The 25,671-nt window shown below is 40.9% G+C and overlaps 1 protein-coding gene across 1 annotated transcript; it reads right to left on the bottom strand.

Annotated features, from left to right (window-relative positions):
* Positions 1 to 191: 191 nt before the first annotated feature.
* On the bottom strand, positions 192 to 24,964 carry ING3 (inhibitor of growth family member 3). Its single transcript, XM_054023420.1, has 12 exons — positions 24,817 to 24,964; positions 24,608 to 24,679; positions 18,563 to 18,663; positions 12,383 to 12,448; positions 11,341 to 11,437; positions 8,477 to 8,548; positions 7,986 to 8,105; positions 6,335 to 6,492; positions 5,817 to 6,007; positions 4,147 to 4,339; positions 2,619 to 2,657; positions 192 to 1,128 (listed from the first exon to the last, which is right to left on the bottom strand). Exons 1-12 carry the CDS (start codon positions 24,842 to 24,844, stop codon positions 1,012 to 1,014), a joined length of 1,254 nt encoding a protein of 417 aa, XP_053879395.1. The 5' UTR covers positions 24,845 to 24,964; the 3' UTR covers positions 192 to 1,011.
* Between the last annotated feature and the right edge of the window lie 707 nt (positions 24,965 to 25,671).

Below are 25,671 nucleotides of genomic sequence, written 5' to 3' on the forward strand. Positions count from 1 at the left end.
ACTCTCACCTCAAACGCTTAAGTCATATGGCCAAATACTGTAATGCTTACGTGCCAATCCACAGAAAGAAGTCCTCTTAAAGGCTCATCTGACATATGATGGAATTTGGAGGAAGGATAACTCCTTCAACTAGGCTTTTTGGGCTGTATGTGAAGGAATGGTTATATAAATTATATTCTTCAAAGACAGAGTGACAGATTAATTCTGAGATTTTATTCTTTTCCAACAAAGTATGCAAAGCATCAATATCAACATCTGAGTTTGTTGTTTTTTTTTTAATTTTAACACCTAATACAATTCCAATTTAAAGGATTACTTGCACAAAAAAATAAACACATTTGGTATAAAAAATTTATCACTTTAACACCCTTTTTCTTATGATCTGCACCCTGTTCGGTGCAGAGACATATAAAGACTAATGGCACAAATTTGTTTTTACTCTACAGGAGTTTGTTTTTATGTACCCAAGTACTCTAGAGGACACCAGCCCGCTTTATACAAGAACCATTTTCTTCAGCCTGCTGAATTTAGTTTCACAAAGAAACAAAGCTATAAAGGCATTATAAAAACAACTGCCTTATATTCTTTTTAGATACACTGACTTTTTGCACCATTTATATACATACTGTTATATAACAGCTCTTGAGTACAGTACATGCAGCAGAATATGCCTGTTGAATATAAAACATACATTTAAAATCTTCTCCTGTTAGAATTCTTTGAAGACTGAATTATTGTAGAATGCCCACTGCTCTGAGAAAATGGTTTGAGAGTACAAATGTCTGCATATGTTGGCCACTGGAAGAATCCAAGGCTAACTGGAATAATATTTATAGCACATCAGTAGTGCATAAATAATTTACTTACAATATTAAAACACAACTAGCAAAACTAATAGTTCAAGATCTTATGATTGCTATATTAATCCTTCTTTAAGTGGTTGCAAAATGTGATTTGTTAAAGTCCTCTATAAAATCTTTAGGATGTCATTTGTTTTCCAATTGAAGAAACTTATTTATGTCTACTGCCTCTTCTCTTCATTGCAGCAGTACACTGTGGACAGTACCATTTCCCCTTTGGTGCCTCTGTCAATCCAACACAGCCATAATGGAACCACTCTATTGGGCACTATAAAACAAATATACAGAGAAAGTTTTATTGCACCTGTGGCAAGAAATGGATATTATGAAGTATGAAAATGGAATCAGCAAAATGACATCCTGTCCTCCACATAAAGTTACTAGCGACAATAAGAAGGGCAAAAACAAGAGAGATGAATGAAAAAACTTCACTTCCTATAATAAGTACAGAAGATGATAGAAAATTTGAACCATCAAACCTGGACCCATGCACCAAGAAAGGTAAAAATTTAAACCATGCTTCGAAAGTGCATTTTAAACAATCAAGCTCCATGTTAAAGCATGGTTGAAATCATATGATTTATCATCTTTTATAAAGGTATGGGGAGTAAATGAGCTATCTTAGATTTAAAAACAAATAGTTGAACTTGGATAGCTCACATGACATCAACAAGTAAAATAGCACTACGCTAGAATGATATAAGGTGAGTTGTTTAAATACGTAGAATCTAACAACTCCTAAGAGGAACTAATACAAAAACACAGTAAAAAAAAGATTTAACAGTGACTGAACTGGCATACACATTTACTGATATTATACATTTAAAAAAACAAGCACATTGAATTTCTACTTATGTCTGATGCTATGTCCACGTGGCTGTGCAGTTCGGACTATAAAATGCAGTGTAAACTAGCATGCTGTGCTGTAACTCCACTATGTGGATACTCTGGGTGAGAACTAGAAGGTATCTAGTTTGCATTAATGTAGTCCTCTTTAAACAGCACTACATTAACATGAACTGGTACCTCTTACTTCATGCCTGTGGCATCCACATGGGAGAGTTATAGTACAGCATGCTATGCAATTCACAACCCTGAAGTCCAAACTGCAGGCCATGTAGACTATCCTTTACATTGTGATCAAACATCTCGTTCACATTGCTTTTATATTACCTCTGGATTTGCACTATTACCTCTGAATTTGCACTATTACCTGCCCCAATTTCTACTGTGCTAATCTCTTGATTTTGCTTTATTTATTCTTGAACCTCTGAGCTCTCTGGTTGTCACTTGTGTTAAGTGTCAGAATGCTCAATGACACAGTGGAGCAGCATGAAATACAAGTGGTAGCAAGAGTTAAGTAGCCAAGTGTGCAATCTCTCCATTCACACACAAAGCTGCTTACCAAACTTCTACAGGACCAAGGAGCAAACCATGGAGAACATGAGCCAGATGGAATGCAGACTAGAACTTGCGTTCTGGTCACTGGCTGCTACAAGTTCAATCACAAGTGCCTTTCAAGAAGTTTTGCAGGTTCTTCCTCTCCCGCACCCAATTTTTTTCTTTTCCAAAACAGATTCTTGAAAAATTACTGAGAGTTTTATCAGTTTTCATTTTAAACTGAAAACTGGAATATACAAGTTGTTTTAGCCAGAGGGAAAAAAATAATAAAAACTACTTCCAGTGCATGTTCACTGGGCTATCTTAGAAAACAAAACAAATTCTCATCCCCCAAGTCTTTAGCATTTTGCTACTTACATCTTGGTTATCGCAGCCCACCATTTCACCATAGGACACCTAGTTCAAGGATAAAATTCAAGCTATTAATATAGTAAATAATCAGCCTCTTCAATTACTGAATAATTCTATGGCAGTTTTCCTATACAAGTTCTGTAATAAACAACAACAAGATACTGACAACCTATATGTTGCAATGACATTTATTTTCAACCTTAGATTATTTAAAAGAGAAATAAATATTTGAGTCCAATTTGCTTGTCTTTATGCAAAAAGACAGTGAAATTCATGCATGTCTCAAGTTGGACATGAAGGGCCAGCACTCAGTGCTTAGCGCTTCTAACATCTGCCTGAAACCTCAATAACGTCCATTCCACATTTGTTTATGATCAGTTTCCACTTTCAGAGTCAAGAATTTCAAACAGTACCAAATGGCACACTTGTTTAAAAAAACAAAACAAAACACAAACACCAATAGAAACACAACCAAATGTTTTCATTTGAATTTATAAAATTTTAGATGCACAACTATTAATCTTAAGTTGTACAAAAACTCACTTCTCTGAAATACAAATATGTTTGGACCATTTTCCCAGTTCTACCTCCCCAACCTTCCCTCTTATTTTAAGTAATAATGGACTTCGCAAATCTTGTAGAAATCATCCAAAAACCTGAAAGCAAAACTGATCAAATATAAGGGAAATTTACCTGCACAAATTGCTTAATATTCCTAACTAGTAAACAAAGTGTGTTTAAACAAGTTCAGCATGTAAAATTAAGTGCATCCCTATAAAAAAGGGGGATGTGTGCCTTGTAAAAAGGCAGCTTGACCAAGTTTTTGATGTAGCCATTAGCAAAGCATCTAGAGAGCTTCACACATGAGAACAGTCACAGAATAAAGTCATTCAGTAGTCAATTCCATTATTCATGTCACTTACGAGTGTATATTGACAGCATTCTAGCCCTGGAATTCTGAACTGTTTCAGAAGCATAAAAGAAAAATTCCCAGAAAGCTACCTATCCACAATATCTTCAGAACCCCATCAAAGTAGATGCCTACAGTGCCCATGGGGATGACTAAAAGCAACTGAAAAAAAGGGATAGGTTTTAAAATTTGGTCCTCGTATGCTTGAATATATCTGCCATTTCGAAGTACTACATGGCCATTACTAATTACCTAACGTCATTGTGATTTAGTTTATACTTTTTTTTTTTTGACAACCTGAAGCAGGGGTAAACTAATATTGGCTATTCCAAATAAGCAGTATATCCTACATATCCTCAGTTGCACTTTTTTATTTTAATTATAGTATACAGTATGATTTTGGGCAACACAGAACAAATATGTATACATTGTACTTTTAAAATAACCAAACACACAAAGAGATACAAAGATCTGAACTGAGCTGAGATCCATCAATTAACTGAAACTATACAAGTTTCACACTTTACAAACTAACATTTATGGGCTGAAATGCTGAATTATAGTGAAGCAGCGCATCTGTTGAGAAGCTGCTGAGTTTAAGACTCGTATATACAGAGCACTTACCTGATTACAAATGCAGTAACGTGGCTCATTTGGATCATAGGTCCAATCAACTTGGTTGTTAGAATCAGACTCTGGTATTGCTGCTGTTTGCTGAGATAGTTCCTGTGCTAAAGCAGACGACGAAGAACACGATGACAGAGATGAAGATGATGAGGAGGAGGAGGACTGCTGGCTTGAAGACTTGTTGTTGTTTCTGAAAAATGAATAAATATACTAAATACTTTCTGAAGTAAGACCTGTTCACTCTATTGCCAACTCAATGAAATATGAGGAAACAAGGCTCAGGAGAGTGCTGGGAAGAATCGTTGATGAGGGGCCCACATGCTATAGTAATCAAGTGTCATTCTCAAACAGATTGTATTCAGCAAGTACTGTGAGTTCAGATGGATATGTTGCTTCTCTTTGCCAGAGAATAAGAGCAACTTTGTATTCTGGTATCCTTACAAGAAGGAGGCCAATTATTCCAACTGATTGAATTTAACGTGTTAAAGCTGCCAAAAACAACTGGCTCATACTTCACAATCATTGCATCAATAGCCTTCATAGGTCAATGTAAACAATACACATTGTTAATACACAAGTAACCAATGAAATAAATGGGAATTTGTATATACATTAATCTATATTGCACATGTAATCTGTAACAAACAGCTGTTTTTTGAATAGTCATCTTTACATCCATTCCCCTGAAATAAAACCGACATTCTACAACAAGCAGAAAAGCGATCTTTGTAAGCTCTTTGAAGATAAGAAAAGCTGTTACTTAAACTGAGAATTGTAAACTGAGCAGTACTTGTATGCATTCCAAGGCACACCACAAAAAGAGAATTGCAATGTCAAAAGAAAACAAATTTAGCAGAGAGCATGTTTAGGTACAAGTTAACAAACAGCCTGAACTACCAAGATCTCATTTTAACTCACCCATGATATGGGACTCCTGGTTCAATTCCCCCAGCTGCCTGATGAGGAGAAGGGATTTGAACATGGGTTTCTCACCTCTCAGGTGAGTTCCCTAACCACTGAACTGTAGAATCACTCTCACTTGCTCCCTGTCCAAATACTTATTTAAATATTTATAAACCGTGGAACAGCTTCAACAGGAGAGACTGAGAAAGGCCCACATCAGAATGTCCCATAGTCCAGTGATTAGGGTACTCACTGGGCAGATGGCAAACATGTTCAAATCCATTCTCATCAAGCAGAGGGAGGAACTGAACTGGGGTCTCCTAAATCTCAGATGAATTCCCAAACCATTGGGCTAAATATTATAAAAGGGAAGTGCTACTCCTTCTGCCCCCCACATCCTCTGGTCGTTTTCCGTGGAGTTAGCTGTGCTTTGAGAATGCTCCACAGGTGAGACATGCCTATCTTCACCTGATTTAAGGATAGCACTGGGGCTTAGGCATTATATAGGTGCCTGGGCAACTAAACTGAGGCATTGGGCACATGCACAGTGGCTGAAACTAGGCAGTTGAGAACTTCTAGTGAAAGTTTAGGCATTTTAGGCATCTCCAGTGCTAAGCAGCAGCTGAACAGGGGTTTTGTCAGACGTGCCAAAATTTAGGTATCTAAGTCCTTTCTGGATCTGGGCCCTACATTTTAGTATTCTCCCCCCATTATCTGAACTGATGGATAACATGCTAAACACAGCTGAACAAAATAGAACATACTTGCTTTTTCGACCACTCCGTGAATCTGTGGTTGATGAACTTAATGTTTGTGTTAATGTAGATGCCAGAGCTGATGATGAATATCCAGTTGAGTCTCTGGATAATGAAAATTCTCTCCCAAGTTGAAAGTCATTGTTCTTAAAGGCTTCATAGCTGGCTTTTAAGCTGGATGTTCTTCTTCCTTCCTTCATCTAAAGGAAACACCGATATTAGAATAAGGGATACTATACAGGTCCTATAGGCCTATAGAAATCACCATGTTATGAACTACTAGCTGTGCAAATATTTTATTTAAAATGGTAGCTACTATCCAGTTTACATCATGGTACAAACAGCCTAATGAGAAAAAGCCCACACCAAACCCCCTTTTCCTGCAAGTCTTATGTCATGAAACCACAACATAAAGAGAAGTCAACTGAAAAAGTGATCATGAGAATTCAAATCAAATAAAAGCATAAGCCTTTCTCCACTGAATTGGATGGCAACTTCCTTAAGATATTTTATGGGGAGGTTGTTACCTGTGCTGTGGCTTGCACTGCTTGAGCTGCTGCCATGGTAATAGCACCAGCTCCAGATCCTGAAGATAATGAGCCCAGGTTATATGATGCCAGTGGCTGAGAAGCGTTTGCATTGTATGCATTGTTGGAAGAGGATGATGAATTACTGTTTCGACACCCTGGATGAACAAAACACTTTTATGAAATTTAAAGTGAAACTAAAAATTGCTTTACATTTAGTAAGCAGAAAAAGTTACATATAACAACCAAAGATTAGAAACTTCTCTTAACTTATAACAATGCTACAGGAAGGACTGGTCATGGCACATTGCTTATTACTGCCATGCACAACAGCCAGTTTGATTTTCCATCTTTGTTTACCCCCTCACTGCATATCAGGATAATGTGGTCTTGTGGAAGGGATTGTGCCTCATGTCAATCCTCACTAATCTCTCCAGTTAAGAAGCAGCGGCTGCTCTGTAATCCGAGTCCAGTCCAGTCTTTTGGTTGCAATTTTGATGGCTACAGTACACATCCTCAAAAAAGTGCAATTTAATACTACTGTAACAACCATACCATTCTTAAAAGCAAAATAAATCATATATCCAAGCAGCTAAGGACTAGAACTTTAACACAATACCTGGTTGCAGTTGTCAAGTATCAGAGGGGTAGCCATGTTAGTCTGAATCTGTAAAAAGCAACAGAGGGTCCTGTGGCACCTTTGAGACTAACAGAAGTATTGGGAGCATAAGCTTTCGTGGGTAAGAACCTCACTTCTTCAGATGCAAGCATCTGAAGAAGTGAGGTTCTTACCCACGAAAGCTTATGCTCCCAATACTTCTGTTAGTCTCAAAGGTGCCACAGGACCCTCTGTTGCTGGTTGCAGTTGTGAATTAATCGCTTTGTAAAGAAAGTGCAGTTTCCTAATATTTAGCTACCATACACTTTACCAAAAGTAGCAGGGCATTTAAAAAAAAAAAAGTAATAAATGACCATGAATAGTAGACTATTAAAAGTAGCAAAGCACTAAATACTATAGTTACCAAAGAGTTAGAGACACCACAAACCTTACTTACAATTAAGTAAAAGTAGTCCATATTTACAAATCCACTTCTTTCCCTTGAAATAATGTCACCAAGACCACACAGTTTTCCTACAGCCCATCAGCAGGCTTGATAAGTGTTATTCACAAAACCAGGATCAGTTTACAAGACAACAAAGCTCAAATTAAAGGAGATAAAAGGCAGAAGCAGCAATGAAATTGATCTGATGTTTTGCATATGACTCAAAACAGTTCAGTTAGAGCTTAATTTGATGTGCTGACTCCTCCACCCCAAGGAAAAAAAGGACTGTGAATGCACGCATCTTGAAAATGAATAGAAATTCAGAAACATTTTGAATTTACAGTATACATGGTAGCTTCCTTTCCACTACATTAAAATATCTGACAATCCAACAAATGGATTGTTTCCTCACTGCTGCTAGGAAGCAGGTCAGACCTGCCATTTAACAGCTGTGGTCCAACCTCTTCCCCACCACTTTGAGGAAAAAATGTTTGACTATTTTTACTTTCAAAGTGAGAAAAATTTAATTTTTGTGAATACACAATTTGAAATTTTTACTGTCCCTCCTCCAAGAAGTATAATAAAATAGAATTTGGCATTTAGATTACCTGGTGTATTTTCTTTAGAGGCATCTGAAGTGAGAGTAGACAAAAGAGCTTCAGATTTAAACTTCTTTTCGGGAACATGATCTGTTGTACTATGGTGAGAAGATGGATTATGCTTTCTTTCTGTATGAAAAAAACAAACGTAATGTTTACTAGATTTGAAAGTGAAGGTAGTACTCATGAAAGTGAAGAACTCAATAGCCTTGACCATAATCTGGGAAAGAATAAACAGGTACTATAACCATACAACTCTATTAACTGACTTCAGTCCCAACAGAAAAACCCTGACATTTCATTCTTGGGCCTCCCTGGAACAAATATTAATACCACTAAGTTGTGCCAAATGCTGGTGGGGTTTTTGAAATGTAGGCAAACAAGGGTTATGAGGAGAACTCAGGAAATACCTAATTCTGAACAAAACATTATACATTTGAAATATTTCACCAACACATGTAGTAAAACTGAAGATGAAATGTTCAATTCCAGAAACTTACTCTCTACTGGAGTGTGTGAATGGGCATGATGGTTATTCACTGGCTGTGATGGTGTATCCAGTTCCAGAGAACCTAATATACAGTTAAAAAAGCAGTACAATTGAAATGCCAACCACAAAATAATGCAGTGTAGCTAACTTTCTTTCAAGTCATCTTCACTTTTAGATATAAAATGCATCTTTAAGAGCTGTACAATACAAAGGTTTCAGAGTAGCAGCCGTGTTAGTCTGTATCTGCAAAAAGAACAGGAGTACTTGTGGCACCTTAGAGACTAACAAATTTATTAGAGCATAAGCTTTCGTGGGCTACAACCCATCCGAAGAAGTGGGTTGTAGCCCACGAAAGCTTATGCTCAAATAAATGTGTTAGTCTCTAAGGTGCCACAAGTACTCCTGTTCTTTGTACAATACAAAGAATAACTCCACAAAAACAGTTATATTCATTTTAGCCAGGAATCCTAGAAAAGGAGTTGGACTTCAAAGCACTGTCTATGCAGCTATTTTTAGAGCACCAGAACAAGCCCCAGGAGAGCACAAGTCTGTTGATCCAAACTGTGAGGAGTTTCCACTCGCTCCAAAACACTAAATAGACAACCTTCAGGGTCAAGTGAATTTGAAACACCACTGAAATGATCCAAGCCCATTGAAACCAAAGGGAACCTTTCCACTAACTACAGTGAGCTTCAGATCAGGCCTCAGAAGTTGGAAGATTCAGATAAACCATTTTACTATGCTGTACTTGCTGGTTTGCTCTGAGATGGTTTTATGATAGGTCATGGATTTTTTATTTGTGGTAGATTTTTTTACAAAAACATAGGACCTTAGCAACAATACTTTTCACAGTGTGTCCCAGAGGTCTCAATCCATTAAAAACCACTCAAAAGCCAAAATCTCTATTGAACTGGATAAACACTAGGACACAACTGCATTTTTAAGGCAAACCTTCAGCTAGTATCTGCTTTTGGCTGGAAAAGAAAGATAGGTCCAAAAAAGGAAGAATTTCCAAGTTCAGGGAATAACTAAAGGATGCAGATCTTATATTTAAGACTCAAAGTTTCTTGTAGCACTAGACTTCAAGGAAGCCACACGATCAAGTGCTAGGGGAGGCTTTATGACAAAGCAATTGTTCAGACGATATACAAAATAAAAAACATTTGAGTGTGTTCAAATGTATGCAATATCATTTTGGATGGGCTGGAATCTATTCATCCTATCAATGTTAGTTACTACTTTAACTTATTTAATTACAGGACAACAGATTAGAGTCTGAAAAGTTGTCTAAATAATCCAAGAAAAGAACTATAGTTCAATAATTACTCTACCACTTCCACCACTTTTTTTTTTTTTTTTTTTTAAATGTAGGTATTTGGGAACGAACACAGCAGTGCTCAGATGATTGAGACAAACCCAATGAATTCATTTTAACAGGACAGGACTAAGCATCAAAGTTACATTTTTAGGATATTCTTGGTATGCTAGCATTACTCATGTAACGGACTAGCTCAGTGCTTGCCCTCTTGTGAACACTCAACTATACATCTTTATTCTTTGGTCACTAAAATACTAGAACATTTGACATTTCATTTTTGAATACTTGGTAAAAAAGTTGAGATATAAAACCTGCCAAAGCACATTTTGATTTCTAAATATTTAATATTTAGTTTTGTCATGAGTAACAGAAAGCTCATCTTTCTGATCCCTCTCTCATCTGTCTTAAGTTACTGTCTTACTAGTTCTAGGATTGAAGGAAGCAGATGTTGAATCACTGTTCCACAATTAAAACAGTAATTTTCCTGTAAGATTTACTGTAGTTGTATTTAGTCATTTAAGATTTTAATATACGTTGTCCTACTGCAAGCTAAACAAAACAATTATCTTTTACTGTAAGTGTCAAATTGTTTCCCAAAATATATAAAACGGGTTTAGTGTAGTGTTCTTCCTGGACCAATAATTGCTACTATTATACTGTTTGTTAAGCATTTGATTAGCAACAAATCTAGCAAAAAGCATTATGTATCAACATAAAGGATTAAGTCCAGTCAATGAAAAAAGTAAAGTTACTTGTCCAAAGACAGACTGGAGCTTAAGTTTGATAATCAAAGAAAATTATTAGAGGTTTTTTTTTTTGTAGCAATAGTTACCCAAGTGCACTCTGTAAAATGCTTTTGGGGGCATAACAACTTTGAGGCAACCCAGAGAAGAAATTTAGCCAACGAGGCATTTCTTTTAACCACTTCTATTGCCATTCAGCACCCTTTACAAAAATGGACATAATGCTAGTTTTCATTTTACGCTTTGGGTCACATGCACTAGTCAGTCAATGCATTTAGGATTTTAAGTACAGGTGAGCAGGTTGTCTGATATGCAATAAGTAAGTTAACCTGCTCTGGACAAGTGAAGTGTTTGATTGGCCTGAGCTTCTGGACAGTAGAATTTTCTAGAATGATCAGTTTTTTAAAACTTAAATTAATAACACATTTGATTTATACAGCAAATATAAATTTTTAGTTGTGCAACATTATATGTTATTATAATTATTATTTATGTATGATTCATATTACCTGATACATTTAATAGATAATGCCTTAGCTTAACTTGATTTGAACCTAGTTATGTAAGAAACTAAACACCTAGTTCTCAGATAACTAAAATAGTAATATAGGCGGCAATGACTAAGCATATAAAGATGTTTTAAAAAATTAGATAGGGCGTGAAACTCTTTTTAAAATATAAGAAACAAAGCATTTAAGTTTAAACTCAAAACAGATCTTGGAAACAAGCAGAAACAAACTGCTAACCTTTAGCAAGATCTTCTTTTGACAAACATAATGTTACTTTCTTCAAAAGATAATGGCGTATACTTACGTCTTTCTAGTATTTCTGTAATCCCAGCATTATCTGCCTCAAGTTCCATTTTAAATTTAGCTAGTTCTTGGTCCAACTTTCTCAAATGCCGGTCTACCTGTTTTAAAGCAGATCAATGATGACCTCCAAAACTTGAAATTGTTTAACAGTGATAAAACTCTACAACTCTTCAGAGAATTTAAGAGTTTTGAATATTTAATGAGATACATTAGAAGAATGAAGTTTGATAGACTTCAGTGATGTAGGGACTTACAAAAGGAATCTGCATAATACAATGCCTTAGAAAAAACACTGCACTTAAAAACCGTATTCCATCTGTAATCATACAGCAGAACTAACAAACAATGTATGTCATTATATTAGCAGATTAAAGCTATTTTAGCAATTATCAACTCACCAAGATAGTTTAAGATTATAAATCCATTAACAAAACAGCAAAGAGAATGGCAGACAAGAAATCATTAAGTGCCTTTGTAACATATTGTACAGGTTTTCAGTTTGCTTATTTTGTACCTCCAAGGGATATATAATAAGGATATTTAAGACTCTGCCAGCCCACACAACACATTAAAAAGGCACTTATCTGATTTATCCTCATCTTCCCCATATTATTCTGTTAATGGAGTTAGGATTTTAAATTATTTTGTATTTAAAGAGTATAAATTCAACATTACAGCCATAATTAAAGGTTTGTCTTGTGCACACATGCAATGAAAATTCACAGAGGCATTTCCAAAAAGAGAGAGAGAGAGAGAGAGAGAGAGTGCAAGACAGTCCATCATTCACCCACACCACTATACTTTTTGCATAAAACAGAACAAAATATTTTAAATGAAGTGGAAACATGGATGTTTAAGTTGTAACTGTGACTTTCACTTTTTAAAACAAGTTAGGTTTACCTTTCATACATTACTATAGTAACAACTTTTTGTTAATACTTCTGTAATGTGCAGGTAAGATAATAAAAGGGTACCCCATATGACAAAGTTTAGAATTCCTTAAGACAATCATGTTATTCACTTTAATCCCTTTGTTTACTTACCAAGTCATAAATCTGATTTGCCAATTGTACTTTCTCATCTGCATCTTCCAAAGCTTTATAGTAATCCTGTTAAGAGATTTTTGGTAAAATGATCAAAATAACTTGAGTGGTTCTTCTATGAATAATTACTGAATTCCTCATTTTGATTTATATTTCATAGTGAATTACAAATCCGATAAAATTTACTGCTTAGCCTTTAAAAAATATTCTATAAAGACAAGTCTCTCAACGATTAATTCACCTACATTTTTAAGTGATACCTACTTGACATTTTTAATCTTTTCTAGAGCAAAAACAACAGAACAGAACCAGGGTATCAAAAGTGCTGATGTATTCTCCCTGCTATATTATGGTGTCATTACACAAGTTAGTTTGCTGTGAGAAAGGAAACCTGGGCCAACTTGTTCCACTCTATATTAACACATACATAAACTGATAGAATAGCTAATATCCAGCATGTTAAATTGTGTGCCATTTCAAAAAGGATCTTTTAAAAAAAGTGAATAATTATCACTCATTGTAGATTGCTGATTGACCCTCTAAAATAGTATGTTCCGCACCCTAGCCATTCAAAAAGCAAACTGAATAAAGCTTTGAAGGGAGTTGCATTCATCACTGAAACCTGGTCTACACTACAGTTAGATTGACGCAAGGCACTTATGTTGACCTAACTTTGTAAGCGCCTACACTAAAATGTTGCTCCCGCCAATGTAACTCATCCACTACATCAAGTTAGTAACTCCACCTCCAGGAGAGGCATAGCGCTTAGGTAGTTAGGCAGATGCAGTGAGGCCGACGCAGTGTCAGCGTAGACACTGCGTTACTTACATTGACTTTAGTGGCCTCCAGGAAGTGTCCCACAATGCCCCACCTATGACCAATCTGGTCACCATTTAGAATTTTGCTGTCCAGAGGCCAGGTACAGAGGTACATGCCCCTCCCCTTTTAAAGCACAAGAATTTTTTAAATTCCATTTTCTGTTTCCTCCACTTGGAGAGCTCATCTAGCAATTGCCCAGCTGAACATGCTGGCTACACGCTGCAGACACACTCCTGTCTGGAGTACACAGGAGGTGGTGGATCTCCAGAGTCTGTGAGGAGAAGAGGCTGTGCAGGCACAGCTCTGATCCAGCCATAGAAACGCTGTATATCTACGATCAGATCGCACGGGGCATGGTTGAAAAGGGATACAAGAGGGACCAGCAGAAGTGCCGCACGAAAGCCAAAGAGCTGCAGCAGGCATACCAGAACGCATGGAGGGCTAAGTCGCTCTGGTGTGGAGCCGCAGACATGCCACTTTTACAAAGCGCTGCTTGCCATATTCGGTGGCCCACCAAGCCCAAAGGATACTTCAGGGTAGCTGGTGTCACAGGCTTCCAGAGTGAACAGTGAGGAGAAGGCGTTGGATGAGGAAGAGGAGGAGGAGAAGTATGGGGGACAGTCGACTGGGGAATCCAGTGGTGCAGGGAGCAAGGACCTGTTTTTGACTGCAGAGCAGTCAAGCCAGTCCCTACAATCCAGCACGGGCGAGCCTGATGCAGGGGAAGGAACTTCTGGTAAGTATGCAGTTTGTTTTAATATTGAAGGGACAGGTCTGTTCATTTACTCATGCTAGAAGAGGTGGTGAAATAACCAACAGAGGTAGTCACTGCTTCTCATTCCCCTGTACAGTAGAAAGGGCCCTGCAGAACAGTTTATGTGCACTGGGATGCCCCATGAATACTCCACAGAGTTCTTGAGGAAACTTTTCTGGAGGTAGTCTGTAATCCTCTGATGAAGATTTCTGGGGAAGGCTGCCTTATTTCTTCCACTGCGGTAGGACACTTTCTTACACCACTGAGCAATTACTTTAGCAGGCAGCATTGGAGCACGCAGGCTAGCGGCATATGGACCCGGTGTGCAGGCGGATGCGTGTAGGAGCTGTTCCCTTTCAACCTCCATTACCCTCAGGAGTACAACCTCAGGCAAAATAACCACCGCCTGCGGAAAATTGTTCAACTGCCCTATCCACATATATTCATGCCCAGGAACAAGGGGAGTGAATTCACTATACCACATTTCCATTTATCTTGTGAATACACTCACAACAGTCCCTCTGTGCACTGTATCTTTTGCAGCTAGAAATGTGGTCTTGTGGTTCTCTCCATCCACACCAGCGGAATGGCTCAGCCAGATAAGAAAGAGAAAGAAGAGGACATGGGATGACATGTTCCAAAGAGAACCTGCAAGCCTCTGGTGCTTCAGATACCTAGCACAGGGCTTGGAGGATCACCCTTGAAGACAGCATGGACAGGGATAGAGTGAAGAGGAGAAAAGCACAGGAAAAAGAGAGAGACATGCAGTAGGAGATGCTAGCGCTTTTCTAGCGGCAAACAGACATGCTGGAGACTCCTGTTGACCTTAAGCATGGGTCTGTTGAACCTGGTCTCCCTCTGCAGCCCATTGATAACTGCATTCCAGAACCTCCCTATTCCCCACCCCACATTCTACATGGCATCGGGGAACACAGCAATACCTGTATCACTCCACCCCAGGGGAGATCACAGACTATCCCGGCTGCACATACACTGACCTGAGACACACACAGTTGGTGAATGTGTTTGGGAAATGAAAATGACTGTTCTTTCCCCCTCAAAGGTGCTTTTCCCTCTGTTTACAAAGTTTCATTCAGTTAGAAATGTGTCTGTTTGCATGGGTTTGGAAACTTAATTAATCTTTATTAATTCACAATATAGGGTGGCTGGGGCTAACATGATTCACAGATAATAGCAATAAGTGCATTTGCAATGTTATTTTACTACATACTCATTACAAGGTTCATACTAGGGTGCAAAAACACCCAAAACCAAACAAAAAACAATAAAAAACAAACAAAAAAAAACAATGCCAGGCAGAGCACACTACAGCAACACATATTACTGTGGCTCACTATTAAAATGGTCTTTCAAAGCCTCCCTGTTGAGCTCTTCTTATAGCTCTGGTATCTGGCTGCTCAAAATTAACAGACAGCCACTCCACCTCCGCCCGTCACCGCAGCGGAAACTTTTCTCCCTTTGCTTCACAGTAGGCAGCTATAATCATTGAGTTTTTTTCCACTGAGGTCTAATCTCTTGAGTAGACAGTACCAGCCAAAGACACATTCAACAGTCATTCTACATCTGCTGAGCCTCTAGTTGAAGTGCTCTTGGCTGCTGTCGAGGTGGCCAGTGTACAGCTTCATGAGCCATGGGAGTAAGGGGGTAGGCTGGGTCTCCCAGGATCACTACTGGAATTTCAGCATTCCCAGTGGTAATCCTCTGGTCTGGAAAGAAAGACCCTGCTTGCAGCTTTCAGAGCAGGCCTATGTTCTTAATTATGCATGCTTCATACACCTTTTCTGACCAGCCTGTGTCGATAAAACATCCCTGGTGATCCACTAGCGCTTGCAGTACGATAGAAAAATAGTCCTTTCTGTTGATATACTTTATGGCAAGGTGATCCAGTGCCAAAATAGGGATATGCATGCCATCTATCGCCTAACCACAGTTCAGGAACTCCACTGCTGCAAAACTATCTGCTACGTCCTGCAAATTGCCCAGAGTCAGAATCCTTTGTAGCAGGACGCGATTAACGCACACTTGCATCACAGCAACCCCCACTTGGATTACCCAACTCCGAACTGATTTCTGACTGATGGGTAGCAATCGGGCATTGCCTACTTTCACACAGCTATTACCACTTCCTTCTCCACTATCAGTGCAGCTCTCATTCTGGCATTGCTGCACCAGAGGCTGGGGCAAGCTCCGTACACACTTCCAGGAATGTGGCCTTGCACGGCCGAAAGTGCTTCAGCCACTGCTCATTGTCCCAGGCCTGCATAACAACGCAATCCCACCAGTTAGAGCTTGTTTCTTGGGCCCAAAACCAGTGCTCCACTGTCCGCAGTTCCTCCATGAATGCCAACAACAACCTTGAATTGTGTCTTTCTATGTCCCACAGCAAGCTAGCCTCCAAGGAATCGTCATGTTCCCCACAGCTCCACTGGCAGATTGCAAATACTGCAGGATCAGGCTTGTGCTCACAATCCTCATCACAAAAGCGTAGAGCTGTGCAGGATCCATGCTTCTCACAGAGATGGCAGACAAGCAGGTTTGCGGGGCTTTTGAAACCGGCACGAAATATTATGGGATGCAAACAGAATTATGGGATGGAGAGAACTGTATCATTAAACGTTGAAAACATGTTCCCATTCACCCCTGCGTGATTTGTTTGCCCCAGGAGGCATTGCTTTTCCAAAGCATCCTGCGCTAGATGGTGGCAACTTGCACAGTGGGATAGATACACATGTTGCACTGCTCTCTGCATCGATGCAAGCGCTACTAGTGAGGATGCGCACACCAACACAAGAACATAGTGTGGACATGCAAAAAAGATTTAATTACTGCCGCGGCTGTATGTTGACGTAACTTAGGTTAATTTTGTAGTGTAGACTTGCCATGAGGCCCTGTCTATAGTAGAAAACTGCACTGATTTAACTAAATACGTTTAAAACTGATCTAGTCAAACTGGTATAAACCCCTAAAAACAGACACTTAAAATCTGTGTAAGCCTTGCTTATCAAGTTAGCTGTATTTTGTAAACTTTACACAGGGATTTGTACCAGGTTAACTAGACAGATTTAAAATCTACATTTGTTAAACTAGTGCAACTTCCTAGCACAAATACTTAGCTGCCCTCCTCGGCAAAAAGGTCCAAGAGAGTCTGAAAACTATCCTGCTTAGCCAAACATATTGGGTGAAGTCTTGGCCCCACTGAAGTTAATGGAAAAACTTCCACTAACTTCAATGGAATCAAGTTTTCACCCTATTATAAAGGATTCCATTCATGTTAGTTAAGGAACAAAGAGAATTCAGAAGACCTTTAGCTTCCTGCTCTCAGATCAACGTGGTCTCATTACATATTTACATTTGGGTTTTCTATCTAAACCACTGAAGCTGACATTCTCACTCCATCAGTGAAAAAAGCATAGAACCAAACCACCACTGAGGCCTGGTCCACATCCAAAAATTACATTGACCTAACTACATCACTCTGGGCTGTGAAAAAATTTCATTTGGTGAGGACCAGACACAAGATCTAGAGGAGAAAAATCTTATGGACCTCATGTTATCCAGGGCTATGAGTGGGTTATGCTTTCATAACCTCGATCCCTGACTGATTACGGATAAATCGAGTTTCATCTTGGGGAGCCCTGTGCAACCTAATCAGGTCAACTTAACTGCCACTGTGGTGTAATTAGGTCGACAGAAGAACTCAGGTGGATTACCTATGTGGATGGAAAACCCCCTTCTGTGGATATAAGAAGCACCTTCACTACAGTGGCACAGCTGCAGCATTGCAGGTCTGCAGTATAGACATGGCCTCTGTGTTCCAAGCAGGGCTAAGGAACTCCACAAGCTGAAACGCAATTTATCTGTAATCAGTTGGGACTCAAGATTGGCTCCCATGAAAGCATAGCCCACCACAACCCCAGATGACCTTAGGTCCATAAAAAATCCCCCCCGTGGATCCTGGGTCTGGTCCTCACCAAATGTCCCTTCAGATACTTTCTGGGTAAAGTATCACCCTATAGCAATTCAGCTCCATCTAAAGGTTGGCAAAGAATACAACCCATTGGATGTAATACTGACACTGACAACACTGATGTCATTTGGGGTGGAGTAAAAGTGACAGAAAGCATCCATGCCCCACCTTACATAAGGGTTTCTGAAGCATCTAAGGAAAGACGCTTCTACTAAAGCTCAGCACAAGTCCCTCCAAAGAAAGCCAGGCCATTTATTCTGTTTCATCCCTTACACATATGGGAGCAGGGGGACGGAGAGAAAAAAAAAAACAAGGTGAGATGATGTGGCTCTTATTATTAATAATCACCGTATCACTGACCGGACTGGCTGATGTCACTTCATATTCCTAGCATTTCAAACAAACACTAGACTGTACTGACAAAAAAAATTGGAGGAAAGCTTCTTGATTAGTGCTAACTTTCCTTTTCTTAGCAAGTGCAATTTGCCACACTCAAAGCCTAATTCAGGTCACGGTTCTCAACACTTTACAATCAAAATTAAGGGAAATTAATATTAAACTACCAATCTCTGAGTTATATGTTTTTTTAAAACATGCCCCACTCCTGTAATGTCCTTACCTTTTTGATTGACGTCATTTGCTCTTCTCTCCATTCAGGTTTGTTTTTCTTTGCATTCATAAAAAATTCATTTACTCTTTGTTCTAGTTGATCCATTGCATCTGCAGCACACAGAAGATTAAAAGCGTGTTACGATCTCACATATACAAATGCTATACATTTTGTACAGGTTGGTGGGTTTTTCCTTAAACCAAGAAGAATTGGCATGTTTTAATCAAAGCCACTAGAGAAAAAACAAGCAGCCGAGTGAGGGAGAGAATTATTTGCCTTGCAATTCTGCTTCTTGGAAGTCACTTGGGTAGGATTCTCACTCCAGGATATTGCGCTCTCCAGCATGAGACAAGCAGGGCTCCAAGTTCTAAAGGGTTTTTTTGTCCTTAAGACCAGTGGCAGCAAGCTGAAGCAAGCCCCAAACTCCTCACCCAGCTTTGAACTGCTGACCTTGGAACTTTCCAGCCAATTACAATTTGAGCAGGAAACAAAGTATCCTCCTAAGAAATCAAGTCAGATACAAACCCAAATAATTTAAAAATGAGTGCCTCAAAAAAGTAGAGCAATAGACAGAGACGAGGAAAACCCGTCACCTTCAAATGAAGTTCTTCTCCAACTATGCGAGGAAGTGGGAAACTATGTGAAAGTCCTGCCAGAATGGTATCCTCAATGAAGTAGAATTGCGAAGTAATTCCCCATTCTTGCCAGATACCACCCGAGGAAGGATTTGGACTTATGTGACATCTACAGCTTGAGAGAAAAGTCACAAAAGGAAAAACTAAAGCCACTAATTCCACAGCCATCAGAATGAACAAGGAAAATGCCGTGTTTGGTTTACTTGTTAAAACAAGGAATGGAAATCTCCCAAAAGCATCAAGCTCAATACTTCAGCCCCAGGTAGTGATTAGACGAACAAAAACTTTCAAAAGCATTTGATCAGCTGAAATAGGGGACAGCCCCCACCAAAAAAACAACAAACAAAAATCAAGAGGGCAAGAAAAGTTCAGGTTTCCTTATTTTGGAATTAGATTCTGCAAGACCTAGAGACCAACAGGCCAAATCCAAGTTACAGCATTTGATAAAACATATGGAACAAGAACAATGTGACTACTTTGCACATGATCTGAGATAGAAACATTTTCAGGTGCAACAGCTGAGGTCACCCAGTCTCAACAGCATGAACCTTGGCCACACACTTCCAGTTTCATGCCAGCCACTTGCAAAATATGATCTCACAGCAAACAATTTCCAGCTCTAATTGCTGGATTGTACAGAAAATGGAGTCAAAATATGAAGCGGAACTGGCTTTCTAAGGGATTTAGTCACTCCATGTAAAACCCCAGAGAGATCTTTTGGCATCCAGCATATAGAAAAGAGTCTCACAAAGATGGGCACGAGCCCTGGAAATAGTGCTGGAAAGATGAGAGGCTCATCAGTATAGAACTCTGACAACACCTCAGAAAGGAGTCTCACATGAGTCTATAGCACAACCTTCTAAAATTTGGGGTAAGGTATTCCAGTCACCAGAGCCTGATGTCACAACCATCAGGAAAGTCAACTTTCATATAATTAAACTGGACTCACATGTACTGAATGGTTCAAGAAGAAACGTCATCAGCTTTTTTCAGACCTTTCTTAAGGAGATTCCGAAGAGTGTCAAGCCCTACAAGAACCTGACAAGCAGCTGCAGAGACAGCAGTTTATCACAGGCTGAAAAAGCTACCACATAGACCCAGACTGGATAAGCCTTTAATTGAACTTAAATAGAAGAAAAATGTAGTCAAGTAGTTTCTGTGCAGGGCAAATCAAGGGATCTATGCATGCCTATGTGTAAACCAAACAATTTCCACTTGCTTTTTTAAATGCTTTGGGGAAATGGCTTTTAAGATGCCAGGCAGACAATATCCCATTATATATTAAGGGCTTTTGAAAACCTAGTCTTATAGCCCAGACAACAATGGCTCATGACCAATATACCCAAAGGTCTTATTCTCCCTTTCTCACCAAGACAATAAATGTATTCAAAGGAATAAAGAGGCCAGCTATCTAAATACTCCAGAACCATTAAAAAAGCCAACTTTTTTGCTTGTTTAGTATCTTTTGGCCACAGCTGATGTTCACTGTGAAGCTAAGTTGCCTTGAAATCCATCCTGGTTATAGAAGGCTGCTTTTGAAACACAGGTTTTCCCATCCCTCCTTTGTGGGAGGGGGCCCAAGAGAATGAAGGGTGGCCTTTCCATCCTTTGTCTTCTTAAGTCCTCAAAGAGGCCTGGTACAGGAAACATCCTCCAACTTTTTCTTGATCCTCTGATAGCAGCCCTTATGGGCCAACTTTTTAAAGGCTGTGGCACTTCTCCTGGGTAAAGGATTCTACCAGGGCAGAGGCATTTTCCAGACGTTGGCCTTTGGCTACATAGGCCTGGTAATCCATGACTTGAAGGATTGACGTTAAAGACTTTAAACACTTCACTTTGAACAAATTCCCATGCTGAGGCTCAGGAGTCTGGTCACCATTCAGCTGTTCTTTGCTCTGGCCATGACTGCCTCACATGGGGTGATGTGCAAAACAGCCAGCCATGTTATACTTTTTCCATGACTACCTAGTAATGAGAGGTCCTCAGTCCCCCAGGTCAAAGATATGGTGCAAGAGTAATTTTAACTCTAACAGAAGGGGGTTCCTGGCCCAGGTATGTCTCAGTTGTGGCTCTTGTAAATTTCTAAGCCAGCACCAACTCAAGTCAGCTGACTTACACAGCAGTTTTAAAAGTTTTGGGAAAGTGGGACCCTCGCATTGAGTCACTGTCTTGCCACATTCCAACAGTCCTCTGGTTTATCTGTGATGTCCAACTAGCAACTATGATCACAAGCAGCTGGACTGGAAGAGAGAAAAAGAGTGCCTGGAATTTCTACAATGCTTTGGGAGGCTTTGACACCAACTGCACAAGACTCACTGGGGTAACCAAGGTCTGGGTCAAAGTTTTTTCTGTTGACTCCCAGAACACTGAGGCTAATCTTGGTATAAAAATGCTCTAACTGTGTGAAGAGATTCACCAGCTTCCAAAGCAGCACCTGATCATGAATGGGAGAAAGATATTTGTGGTCTCAATTTGAAACTGCCCAAGTCAAAGGGCTGCTGGTTCTCTCTTGGTGCCACCTATTGACATTTTAAGGAGAAGCAATGCTTTACTTAACAAGCCATAATTCTGTACCAATGCCTTCAAGCCATGAAGCCTAGAGAGCACTAAGGCTGAGACACACCTCAGAGTCCCTGGTTTTAGAGGGCTGGTTCAGCATGCTTCAACAGATTGAAATTGACCAACCAGACTCACCAGGCAACATGAAGTCCCAATGCTTACAGATCAAGACTGGCTCAGGCTTTTACTTCAAGAGCCTATGGTCTGACCTATTGCTAGACTTATAGAAATCTTCAGGGTTCTGCCTCAAGGTGATGTTCCCCACCATACTTGAGTTAACTGGTTACATCTGCAAATGGATTTAACACATCTACACTGCATGCCCAAACCAGTTAACTTGCTCATCCATTACAGTCTGTCTCAAGGATGTACTCTGATGCTACTGAGTTGTCTTCCTCCCTTTCTGAGGAATCAACAGACAACATATTGAAAAATCAAAGTAAAATTATTTAAAGCACGATGCTTCACAACTTTGTCACAGAGAAAGAAGAGGCTTTGTGAAGAATTATGCCAAAAATCTCTCTGTGGTATCCTGTCACAGAAGCCCTACAGACAACCACTGCTCAAGGGAGTCCAAAAGGCAGAGGCCCGGAAAACCAAAAAAGTAGGGCTGTTGATTAATTGCAGTTAACTCATGCAATTAACTCACAAAAATTAATCGTGATTAATCGCAGTTTTAATTGCACTGTTAAACAACAGAATACCAATTGAAATTTATTAAATATTTTGGATGTTTTCCTACATTGTCTCATACATTGTATTCTGTGTTGTAATTGAAATCAATGTGCATATTATTTTTATTACAAATATTTGCACTGTAAAAATGATAAACTAAAGAAATAGTATTTTTCAATTCACCTCATACAAGTACTGTAGTGCAAGCTCCTTGCCGTGAAAGTACAATTTACAAATGTAGATATTTTTTTGTTATATAACTGCACTCAAAAACAATGTAAAACTTCAAAGCCTACAAGTCCACTCAGTCCTACTTCTTGTTCAGCCAGTTGCTAAGACAAACAAGTTTGTTTACATTTATGGGAGATAATGCTACCCTCTTCTTATTTACAATGTCACCTGAAAGTAAGAACAGGTGTTCTCATGGCACTGTTGTAGCCAGCATTGCAAGATATTTACATGCCATATGCGCTAAAGATTCTTATGTCCCTTCATGCTTCAACCACCATTCCAGGGGACATGCGTCCATATTGATGATGGATTCTGCTTGATAACAATCCAAAGCAAGCAGACCGATACATGTTCATTTTCATTATCTGAGTCAAATGCTATCAGCTGAAGGTTGATTTTATTTTTTGGTGGTTTGGGTTCTGTAGTTTCCGCATCTGAGTATTGCTCTTTTAAGACTTCTGAAAGCATGCTCCACTCCTCATCCCTCTCAGATTTTGTAAGGCATTTCAGATCTTAAACCTTGGGTAGAGTTCTGTAGCTATCTTCAGAAATCTCACACTGGTACCTTCTTTGCGTTTTGTCAAGTCTGCAGTGAAAGTTTTTCATTCTTAAAATGAACAACATGTGCTGGGTCATCATTCCAGACTGCTATAACATGAAATATATGGCAGAATGTGGGTAAAACAGAGCAGGGGACACACATTTCTAAAGACAGCTACAGCATTCGACCGAAGATTTAAGAATCTGAAGTGCCTTCCAAAATCCTGCAAATACACACAAACTTTTTCGTCTGATCGATTGGCTGAACAAGAAGTAGGACTGAGTGCACTTGCAGGCTCTAAAATTTTACATTTTATTTTTGAATTCAGTTTTTTTGTACAAAATTGTACATTTGTAAGTTCAACTTTCATAATAAATAGATTGCACTACAGTACCTGCATTACGTGCATTGAAAAATACTATTTCTTTTGGGTTTTTTACAGTGCAAATACTTGTAATCAAAAATAAATATAAAGTGAGAATTGTACACTTTGTATTCTGTATTGTAATTGAAATAAATATATTTGAAAATGTACAAAACATCCAAAAATATTTAAATGGTATATTAACAGTGTGATTAATCACAATTAATTTTTTAATTGCATGATCACAACTAATTTTTTTAGACCACTTGACAGCCTTAAAAAAAGGAAATATAGTGACTGAGCCATAAGTGGACAGCAAAAATGAATACCAAGAAGATACCTAAAGAAGTGTGGATGTCTGACAAAGCACAGGTAGGGTGCCAGCAGAAGTGGAAGGGGACTTGCAGGGAGCTCCTGCACCAAGCATGGCCAGGAAAGTTTCAGAGGCTTCACTCAGCCTCCTGCTGGGGTGGGGGGGCAGCTGAAGCTCCAGCCCGCTGCCAGGGACTTGAGGGCCAGAAATGCAGTTTGGGACGTGCCACCTTGTCTTGCCCTAGAGAGCAGCACAAGACCCAGCAGTGAAACTCCTGCCCACTGTCATTGCTGTTGGGCATCTGGCGACCCGAATTCAACCCGGTGCCAATTCCACACACCCGGCGCTCGCCCGGCCCCGCGGGCTGCTCGGGGTCACGAGGCAGCCGGTGACGGAAGGGAAACAGCTCGGCACATTTCCGCCGAGCACGCTCCGCCCCTCGCTGCGTGAGGAGCCCCGGCTGCTCCCCAGCCCCGCGCGGACCATGCGCTGCGCGGGCTCCCGTCCCGCAGCGCCCGCCGACCGCTCGCTGGGCAGGAGAGTGCCCCGGGCTCGGCCCGCGGCGCGCTCCCCCCTCCGGGCCGGCTCAGCCCCGCGGGGTCAGCCCGGGCCGCTCCCGGGAGGCGGTACGAGTCACACTGCCGCCAGCGGCCCGCAGCGCCTGGGGCTGAGCGCGCTGGTCCGCCCCCGCCGGCGGGCTGGGCGCGTGGGCGCGAGGAGGGCGGGGCTCACGTACTCTGCACCTGCAGATCCATCTCGCGCATCTCGGTGAACCTGTCGCGCAGATCCATGGGTAGCTGCTCGATCACTGCGGGGACACAGAGGGGAGGGGGGAGAGAGGAGTCAATCACCGCCATGGGAGGGGGAGGGGGAACCCCCCGCGCTGCCGCCCCCGCCCCGCTCGGCCACCCGGCCGGCCGGGACCCCCGCCCCGCGCACACTCACTCTCCAGATAGTCCTCCAGGTACAGCATGGCGGCGGCGAGGCCAGCGCTAAGGGGCTTCTCGCTAACGGGGGATCGTCCCTTCCAATATGGCGCCGCCGCCAACAACACCAGCAGCTCGACTCGGCGAAAACAACATTGGCGGGGGACGGGGCTCGCTCCGGCCCAGCGCCGATTGGCTGCCTGAGCCTCTGACGTACGCCGCGGCTGGCGCCCGCCCGCACCATCCTGGGAAACGTAGTTGCCGTGTGAAGGAGGGGGCAGGGACTACATGTCCCACAATGCACCGCCAGCAGCAGCAGCGGGCTCGCTCTTGGGTTGAAGGGCGGGGCCAACTAGAAGTTCCATTGCGTTGAAGGAGGCTGGCGGGATCAGGAGCGCGTGGCGCGGCGGTGTCAAGCCCTGGGGGGCGTTACACGGACCGGCACTGGCCCCAGCGCCCCGTCCCCCTGCGCTCAGCCTGCGCCCCGGCTCGCTGTCCCGCCCTGTCCTTCAGCAGGCGCGCCAGCCTCGTGCACTAGGTTCCAGTGCCCGTCGCTCTCTCTTGTCTCTCAGTGCTGTCGGAGAGCCACGGCCCAAACCTGAACGGGCAGCGCTGTGCCTCCTCGCCCCTGGGCATCACTGGGTGCATGGCATTATTGGCCACAAGGCAAACAGAGGCTTGTGTCACACGTTGACGTTCCCTCCTAAAAACTTATGCGAGCCAGAGGCAGCCCTATCATTGCCAACTCTCATGGTATTTACTGTTTTTCTTAAAGCCTCGATTCCTGGAGTCATGGTATTTGATAAGAATGTCAGCTGCCTTTTTTCATAATTTAAAAAAGTATAGTTCTCGCCCTCTGGTTGCAGGCAAAAAA

Source organism: Malaclemys terrapin, chromosome 1, assembly GCF_027887155.1.
Source record: "Malaclemys terrapin pileata isolate rMalTer1 chromosome 1, rMalTer1.hap1, whole genome shotgun sequence".
NCBI lineage: Eukaryota > Metazoa > Chordata > Testudines > Emydidae > Malaclemys > Malaclemys terrapin.